This window comes from Cucumis sativus, chromosome 3, assembly GCF_000004075.3.
Source record: "Cucumis sativus cultivar 9930 chromosome 3, Cucumber_9930_V3, whole genome shotgun sequence".
NCBI classification, from domain to species: domain Eukaryota; kingdom Viridiplantae; phylum Streptophyta; class Magnoliopsida; order Cucurbitales; family Cucurbitaceae; genus Cucumis; species Cucumis sativus.
Genome location: NC_026657.2, coordinates 16,828,741 through 16,839,037, shown reverse-complemented (window position 1 = coordinate 16,839,037; position 10,297 = coordinate 16,828,741). Strand labels below are relative to the sequence as shown.

Below are 10,297 nucleotides of genomic sequence, written 5' to 3'. Positions count from 1 at the left end.
TTATTCCACCTGTCAGCTTCTAGATAATTTTATCCCAATTACTATTTTACCCTCCTGAATTTCCGTGCCACTTGCTTGGTGACTATCCTTGTTTGTGGCGCGTCGGACGAGGGCAATTTAGAGAATCCAACCAAAAGTTCCAAACCAGTTTCTATGTTCTACACCACAAAATTTACTCTACTCTTGTTTTTTTGGACGTTGCTCTCACGCGCCTTGGATCTCTCGTCCTACCATGAGATTTTCTTAGATTTGCATGTTTACCTATTGGATTAACGTTTTTTTAGTATTTATACTTCATAAATTTTAATTTTTGGAGATCTAAAATTGTCTACTTTAATTTCATTTGATTGCTGTGAAAAGTCAATTCAGAGAGAAATGATTTCTAGTGTTGTCGCTAACTATAATATTCATGCTGTTAGAATACCTACGAATTAAAATGTTAAGGGATAAATCTATCAATCTAACGATTCGATATTGATATTAAATGTCGATGAATATTTCAAATATCTTTTTATAAATAATCGGAAAAGAAAATATGTGATCTACTTAGTCCAATATAAATAGAAATACTAATAATTAAATTCATTAAATTATGAAACAATATAATTGTAAATGAATAATAAAAAAATGGAAGTATTGTCTGTTAATTAGAATGAGGATCATAAAAGAAATAAAAATGGAAATGAGATTGAATAAAGCGAGTGGAAGAGAGGGAGAAGAAAAGCGAGTGAAAGTGAAACGGAAGTAAGCGTAGTATTTGGGTGCTGGTAGAGAGCATGGAAAAGTGGGTTAGAAATCCAACCTCCACAACTATGGAAACCCCGGTCTTTAAAATTATTTTAAATTTAAAATCCACAAATTACAATTATTTAATAATGAGAATATTATTATTATTATTATTAATTGGAAACTGCGTGCTCCCATTTTCCCTGAAAAAACCCAATGGCTCCACCTTCCAGATTATATATATACTACTTTCCTTCTTTTTCTCCATTAAATATCCTCTATACCTCTCTACTTTCTCTTTTATATCTTCCAAACCCTTTTCCCCCAATTTTCATTCTCTCTCTCCACACTTGCTTCTTCCCATTTTATGCTTCCCTTCTCCCATTGCTGTTCTTCTTCAAAATGCGGATGAGTTGTAATGGTTGCAGAGTCCTTCGCAAAGGTTGCAGTGAAAATTGCAGTATTCGTCCTTGCTTGCAGTGGATCAAGTCCCCTGAATCTCAGGCTAATGCTACCGTTTTTCTTGCCAAGTTTTACGGCCGTGCTGGACTTATGAATCTCATCAACGCCGGTCCTGATCATCTCCGTCCTGGTTAGTTCAATTTCTCTTTTCTTCTCTCATCTTTCATTTAGGTTTTCTTTCTTTCTGCCTTTTCATTGATTTTTCCATTTTCCTTTTCATTTTGCAGCCATTTTTAGATCTCTTCTCTACGAGGCTTGTGGAAGGATTGTGAATCCCATTTACGGATCGGTTGGATTGTTGTGGTCTGGTAGTTGGCAGCTTTGTCAAGCGGCTGTTGAGGCCGTACTTAAAGGTGCTCCGATCACGCCGATCAACTCCGAGGCAGCGACTACTGGCGATGGACCGCCCTTGAAAGCCTACGACATTCGTCACGTTTCCAAGGATGAAAACTCTGTCGCCTCCAACGACGGTGGAGCCAATCGGCCAGTCAAGACGCGTTGCAGGTTCAAGCGGTCGTCTGTGAAGGCGAAAGCGAGTAAAGGAATCGCCTCCACCGTTGTTGATGAGTCGACTCGACCAGTCTGCTCTACCGAGTTGAACAGGTCGTCGAGTGGTGAGTCGTCGTTGAGTCACCAATCAGATTCGCGACATCTGGAGAACGAGAGTAAAGAAACCGAGAGCATGATTTCAGTGGAGACGGCAGAGGTTTCTCCTCGTCCGGCGCAGTCGGTTTTGTTCCGATCGGAATCAACGGGGGGGCGCGAGGGCGTTTCAGTGCCAATTCCGCCAAGTGAATTAGCTCTGGAATTAACCCTGGGGATGGAGCCGGTGTTACGTGCCCAGCACGTGATTCCAATGAAAAAACGAAAGATAGAAGCCGAAGTTGGGTTGAGGCCCAAAAGCGAGACGTGCAATACCGTTTTAGGCCTTGATTTTGCAGCCTGAAATGGAGGCCCAGTAATGAGCCCAAGCACATAACAGCGACAATAATAATAATAATAATAATAAGAGAAAGAGAAATAAGAATAAAAAGAGAGTACAATTTTGACGGCGGGGATTTGCTATCTTCGGTGGAAAAGAAGAGAAGAGATCTCGACCATTTGTTTAGTTGGTTCCTTTGTTTTGACGTTTAGTCTTCATTTAATTTTACTGTTTTAACCCTGTCACCTTTTGTAACGAGAAGCGGTTGTGTTGTGTATAAAAAAAGTGGTCGCAATGTGTATAGGAAGGAATTTGCTGTAAAAATGCATCAGAAGGCGAAAAGGTTTTTAGGTTTTCTTTTTTCTTTTTAATTTTCTTAAAATATTTTTATGTTTGGTATCGAATAACGGAAATTCAGCATTAATTTAAAGCTTGTTTAAAATGAATTTATATATACTAATATTACACATGCTTCACAACCCTTCCAATATGGAAGTCAATATGGTCGTTGGGTTCAATGGATTTGGGGATTTGGTCGCCGACATATTTGAAAGCCGAAGGGTGTCATGTTAAATCTAATATTATTTTTAGGGAAGGAGCTTTCAAAACTGGTTTTTCTAAAATTTTAAAGACTAGTAGTCTAATGTGCCATCCTTACAGAAAAGCTGTGAGTTTGAGTTGAGTTTATATACATAGGTTAATCTAAAAAATAACTTCCAAAAGACGTGTTTTAAAGATAGTAAAAAGACGGTACACGTTTCTACTCAAGTTTACAGAATAGCCTAGTAAATTTCTTCAAAAATTGAAAATAAATAAAATGTGAAATACAAAATTAAAACATTTCTCAAATTTAACAATTAATTTATTACTTGAGAAAAGTCAAACTTAACTTATTTAAATTAAAGAGTTTGCAAACTTAACTTTCAGGTATGGTAACTCATCTAATTTCATTTGATGGTTTCAATTGAAGTTTCTAACTTAAGTTTAATATACCGAATTAAATCTATTAATATTTAAATATTCAAGAATATTTTACTTACATTCAGGACATAATATATATGGAACAATCCCTACTGGGAAGAAAGAAAGTGAGAAAAGATGAAACAAAAACCACCAAAAGCAGGCAGATAGACAAATTATGCAACTCATTTGAATCTGCTGCCTATGTTTTAAAAACATTAAATGTTTGATTTTTATTATATAATAAACTACACAATAATATTGTTGTGTATATTTATTAATACCTTTTATGAGAGTATTTTTCATGTCCCACCTTGTCACACTTCCTCCCAGACGTTCTTTCTTAGTCCAAGAGGAGACGTGAAGTTAGCGGGTATCCACTCTCTTACAACACTTACAACTTACAAATCAACTAATTTGGAACTAACTTATTCACGTTGCTAAGTATATTAAGTGATGTTTTTTTTAAACCTCAACAAGTCTTATCATAAAACGAAATGTATACAACTTTATACTTATATACAACGTTACATGAAGAGGTTTTTCAAAACTATAAACAAATTTAAGTCTCGAAACACTCGAACCTGAACTTAGGGGTGAAATCGGGTTGGGTTGGGAGACATTCTCAACCCAACCCATATTTTCGAGTTATTTGGGTTGACAACCCGAATAACCTGAATTTAGTTTTCAACCCGGGTTCGGTTGGGTTGGGTTGTCGGGTTGTATATAAAAATATATTTTTTTAACTTTTTTTTCCGTTTTCTAGTTTCTGATGGTTATAAAGTTTTGAAATTGTTACATTTAAATTTTAAACATACATAACTCAAACTTTCATACAATAAATTCAAAATTTATATACCTCTAATTTGTTTTTTATTAAAATAATATATATATTTATATATTATATTAATTCAGGTTGGGTTGGGTTGAATCAAAATTTTCAACCCTCCAATCCGAGACCCAACCCAACCCATATTTTAATCTAATCCAATCCAACCCTTATAATATGGGTTGAGTAGTTCAGGTTATTCGAGTTTAACCCATATTTGTACACCCCTACCTGAACTGACTTAAGTATGCAAATAGACGACAACACAAGACTTAAGTAGATGACATGAAAACCTAGTAGACAATGTGGCAAACAATGAATAGTAGGTCAAGCCTTGACCTACTATTCATTGTTTGCTACTTGAGAGGAAAAGAAAACATTTCGAAAAAGTGAGTTGAATACTCAAGTGACTAGTTTCAATAAAGCAATAAAGCAATAAAGCATGCTTATTAGAACACATTTATAGGAACTTAGCGAAGTAGTTTTTCTCATTTCTCTAATACCCAATAACTACATCATATGTAGTTAAGGCTTGTCTAGTATTCTTGACGTCTATGTTGTAGTAGGTCTTGCCCAATGCTCACATCGTCTTCGTTGTTGTTAAGCTTCTCAACATCAACAAGACTAATGTCCCTATGTGCACATAGTAACTACCCAAAAGGTCATAAAAATCATCATAAAACTCTCAGATTTAGAATACTAACTTCAAACAATGTCTTCTAGTTAATAAATGACTTTAGCTTGTAATCTTAAACTTTGCTTGTAAACTTACTTGTAACTCATGCTTACTTAAAATCTTGGTTAACCATCAAATCATGCTAAGTATTAGAAAAACATACTTAAAATACTTAAACTTGTAAATCATCATTTCAAAATACTTATGGAAAACTTAAAATTATTTTGTTACTCATGGTTTAAGCTAACTTTTCCTTGGTCGATATATTTGTCCAATCTCCTCTTTCCTTAAAACAGGGGATTTGATCCTTAATTAATCTTTTTGGAGTTAGAAAATATACAAAAATATTCTTAGAGACCTAAGATGAATTTGTCAAGCATCAAGTTATTAATTAGACTTTATTTAACAATTGTGATGTAATTTTAAATTTTTTCATCTTTATCCTTTTTAATAACATTTAAGTAGGATTAATTTAGCCATTTTACATTGAATTAGGATTTTATGGGGAGACTATTTAAGTCTTGCCTTTAAGTTGTTTAATAAGTTTTTGCTAATTAATGTTTAGAGTTTTTTCTATCAAGAAGTTCTTTGGTAGATGACATGCAGAGCCTCATTGCCACATTTCACAATTATTGATCCAACGTTGCATGCCAAGAACATTCAGGTAAGTTTGATCATCTTACTTGTGAATTGTCTAAACTTGGAGTGAGGAAATAGTTCACCTTATCTCTTGGTCTTGATCAAAGGATAACCAAAATCTAATCTGTTCTTCTTGGGGTGTTGTCAAATTGATTTGGAATTTTAGAATTTGATATTAGGAGTTCACCAATTGGGTTCCTGATTTTCAAATCCTAGAGTTTTTCATATCGTTTGGCATCAAATTGTAGACTCTAGATTGAGCAGATGTTTATGTAACAGTTATGAATTCCCACACCAACCTATAATAATTGTTTTATGTTATTTTTTCATTTCATGTAAACATCTGTATATATAAAGGTGTATAGAAACATAACGGATAATTTTTCTTTACAACATGCTGGTTATAGGATTTTGAGTATGCGGAGTAGGTTCTCTGTTAGTGTGTCTATTCGATAAGTCATTGGTCATGATCACTGTATGTGAATTACTCACTATGTACCTCTTCATCGCATAACTTGATCTAGATTCGAACATAGGGAATTGATATCAAATCTTAGTTTTAGAATCTACTTCTCAATTAGGTGGTATAAAAGAATAAACAATTAACATATAAAAGAATAAGAACCAAAAATAAGACTACTTACATATGCTTAGAGAATCTATAAAGGGGTGGGAATGGATTCGAGAGGAATATCTGAACTAACTTGTATGCGAGAAAGAGTGAAAGAATGTCTATGCATTATAACACGATTAAGCAAGGTGATAGCCTTGATGCGATATACCTTACTCAACCATCTTATGATTAAGGCATGCTCCTCTCGGAGTCATTAAACACCACACATGGTCACCTTTCGAGATTCACATGACTAAGAATGATTAGACAAGATATATTTAGAAGAGTTCACTTATGAGATGTATAGAAGTTTGCAATTAAGGGCATTAACACCTCTCAGTACTTAGTGTCCACATTTGTTCACCTTTTAGAATAAAAGTGATAGGAGTTTTCTCACAAAGAAAGAGAAAACTCTTTGTTGCACGCATTAGACATGTCCTTGCTACTTACCCTCTCGGGTAATTGGCAACTTATATGCTGGCCAAGCGATGAGAATAGCTCAAGTAACACGATAAGACTGATAAACAAAACTTCCTATAAAAAACTTATCAACGACCTAAACTATCAATAACACATTGACTAATGGAATGTAGAGACATGATGGATTGAAAAGGTATAAACATGTAATATATATATAGAGAGAATGTAGACCTTTGATCATGGTACAATGTGAACAGTACAAATATTACACAAAGAATACAAAAATGGAAGACAGAATAATGAGAAAGAATACAAGTTAGGGGGAATGAGAAGATGAACTTCTCTCTGTTCAGACTCTAAGATCTCACTTTCAGTATGACCGGAGAAGAAGAAGAAGAATCTCTTTACAGTAGGCAGAAAGGCTATTCCTTTCCGCCCTTCTCTCTCTAGACCATGTCCCATACATCCTCTCTTGTTTTCCTTGGTGAAGAAGGAGTTCTTTTATATGCACTTTCAATGGAAAATATTTATGTTCCTCTGAGTATGTCAGCACCGATTGCAGCCTTGTCACATTACATCAACTTCAACCACTATCCTTGTTGTCTAGTGAATCTTTCTCATGTGTTAATGTGGTTCCTTGCCTGGTGGTGTTAGTTGCCATACGAGTTCCCATCGTGTAGTTTTTGTGCGAGATGACTTTTGTGATTCAATAGTTTCTTTCTTTCTACTCATCCTGCGTTAAGACATAGAAATCAATTAAAATAGGCATATGCTCATGTAAGATGTATTTCTAAATATTTATGAATTTACAATATAAGTTTCACGTTTTAGTCATCTTCTTATGCGTTTTGGCCTTATTATTCTAATAAAAGAGGCTATAATAATGAGTATTTATACATGTTATCACACGTAAAATCAAAGAGAGAACGAGAAAGAAAAGTCTTGTACTCATCTCAAGAATTCATCAAGAAAGCGATTCTTTTTGTGGACATAGACAATTTTTTTCGAACCACGTATATCTTGTGTTCATCTTTTCCTTCTCCTTCATCTTCAATCTGTATGTGTTCTCTACTTATAAACTAAAACATCATCATCAAATTAGGGTTTACAAGAATAAATGAAACAGAGATGAAAAAGAAAGATAAGTATTTCATTAATTTTTTTTCTCTTTTTGTCTTTATCTTTTGTGTAGATGCATCATGCAAGTGGATCATGTAAGCGCATTGTGTAGGTGTATCATGTAGTTGTCCTCCATTCGTTGTGGGCCTGTGAGAGATTAAAAAACCCAAACAAATTGGTATCAAAGAAAATCTTGATTTTCAAGAATTTGAATCTTGGAGGATTAAAGAATAGAAGCAAACTTAAGAATGACAGTGACAATAGTAGAAATTGAGAAGTTGGATGGAAAGGGAGGTTTTTCTCTTTGGAAGGCAAAAATTAAGGCTTTGCTAGGTCAGCAACAGGCTCATAAATTCGTTTTAGATCCATCAAAACTTCTAGCAACACTCATAACATCCCAAAGAGAAGACATGAAGTTAAATACTTATGGTACAATAATCCTAAATTTAAGTGACAGTGTAATAAGGCAAGTAACAGAAGAAGATACAACATACAAATCTAAAAGAAATTAGAAAGCCTACATGCTACTAAAGATCTCTCTAATAAAATGTACTTAAGGTTGAAATTCTTTTCATACAATATGAATCCTTCAAAAACCTTTTAAGACAACATAGATGAGTTCAAGAAGATTTTCTCAGAATTTAAATGTCTTGAAGACAATCTTAGTGATGAAAATGAAGCCTATGTTCTTCTAAATTTTGTACTCAAATCTTACAAAGGGGTAAAAAACACACTCAAATATGACAGAGACTCAGTGAAGACAGATGCAATTATATCAGTTGATAAGTAACTAAATGGATTTATTAGCTGAAGCATAGAACAAATAATGTTCAAGCTAAATTTTCAGCCTTTAGTAACGAATTGAAACTTCAAAAGTCACTTGGACACCTATGAATCATAGTGAATCTAGAAATTTAGATATTCATTCACATCTTTAATATGTACTTAGTTAATGATATGTACTTTCATTTATTAGCGTAGTTGACATGGCATAAAATTAAATGTTGTGTCCTTGCATATAACATTTTTAATTAGTATAAATAGGGTTGTAATTTCCACATTTTGAGAACAACTTAAATTTGAATGAAATTTGTCATAGAGTGTTATCTCTCAATCTTTATGTTTTTTTTTTTTTTTGTATTCTTGTGTTAGAATGCATGTTTAGGACTTTCAGTCTAGTTTGATCAATTAAATTATGGGGAGTTCGAAATCTTGAAGTCAGGAACAAGTTCTCATTTCTTCTTGATCTTTGATCAATCTTTCCAAGCTAAACTCTTAGTATTGATTAGTTGAAGCATAGAACGAGTAATGTTTAAACTAAATTTTTAGCTTTTAATGACGAGTTGAAACTTCAAGAGTCACTTGGACACCCAAGGGTCGTAATGAATCTAGAAATTTGGATTCATTCACATCTTTAATGCATTTCTAAATTCATTCACATCTTTAATATATACTTATTTGAGAACTCCCCTTACTTTAGGTGAACCCCCACAACAGTAATGAGAATAACCCTGATTAAACAAATAGTTAAACAACCCCAAAAAATCTAAACAAATTTTAGCTTGGAAAGATTGATTAAAGATAAAAAAAGAAATGAGAACTTGTTCCTAACTTCAAGATTTCGAACTCTCCACAATCTAATTGATCAAACTATATTGAAAGTCCTAAATATGCATTCTAATACAAGAATACAAAGGAAAGCATAAAACATGACAGATAGCACTCTATGAAAAATTTCATTCAAATTCAAGTTGTATTCAAAATGTTGAAACTATAACCATATTTATGCTCACTACAACAAAATCTATCTACTATAACAATTGTATATATCCAAAATTGGAAAGAGGAAAGAAAAAATTGTCACAAAAGGTTAAAATTCACGTTTTTTGAGGAAAAAGACAGAATTTTTCGGATTCGAAAAATTTATGTCAGTTTTTAACTGTCATAAATATATGACAGTTTTTAAATATCATTAAATATAAATAATAAAATATATTTTTTATTAAAAATTATTAAAATATATTTTCCCCTTAATTTCCCTCCAACTTTTCATTAAAAATTATTAAAATATAAACTTACTTTTATTTCCCCTTCTTCCTTATCATCTTCACGATAGAACCCAAAAAACCCAACCCCAACCCCATTCTTCTCCATCTCCATGAACTTTCTTCTCAACAACGGAGACCCATGGCGACGGAGACTCACTGCGACGGAGACACATTGCAATGGAGACACATTGCGACAGAGACCCACGATGACGTCGAATCTAAACGTTTCGAAGACCATGACCCACACTCTTTTTAAAGATTTCGAAGAAAGGTTATACCTTTCATTTTTGTGTGTTTCCCTTTTCTGATTTTAATTAGTAGGGTGTAAGAAATGGAACAAAACCATGTGTGAATAATTTCTCACCTTTTCATTCACCCCTTCCCCATATATATGTGATCTATGTCTCTGATTGTTTCCTCATAAAATCTTAATAATTGTATTGTTTATGGTAGATCAAGCATTCTTCGAAAGTTAGAGAGTGGGTGTTCAGTGGAAAATTTTTTTGAGTACGGAAGATGTTTGTGAAAATGCCTGAGAGAGAAAATTAGTGTTTTTTAGGATGTGGATTGTGGCACTATTTTATACAATTTATTTTCTAAGCATATTTTGACTGTGGAACTAGAAAGGGACTTTTGGAATCCAACCCATTTGCATTGCTAGTGGAAGAAAATAATCTGCAACTCATGAAGTCCAACTAATGGTTTGTTAATCTTTACATCCGTCTAGCAATGTTTTGACTAAGTTGTTTTAATTCACCTTATACGGATGAAATTCACGGAGGAATCCATAGACTCAGTGTCTTTTTATCTTGCCTTGTGAAACATGGTTATTTTTAAAATATTGTGCATACTACCTTCTCAATAAATGTGTGTTCAGTTGAAA

At 33.5% G+C, this 10,297-nt stretch overlaps 1 protein-coding gene across 1 annotated transcript; it reads left to right on the top strand.

Moving 5' to 3' along the window:
* The first annotated feature begins 853 nt into the window (after window positions 1-853).
* On the top strand, window positions 854-2,540 carry LOC101208245 (LOB domain-containing protein 41). Its single transcript, XM_004145593.3, has 2 exons — window positions 854-1,318; window positions 1,416-2,540. Exons 1-2 carry the CDS (start codon window positions 943-945, stop codon window positions 2,132-2,134), a joined length of 1,095 nt encoding a protein of 364 aa, XP_004145641.1. The 5' UTR covers window positions 854-942; the 3' UTR covers window positions 2,135-2,540.
* Window positions 2,541-10,297: the final 7,757 nt, after the last annotated feature.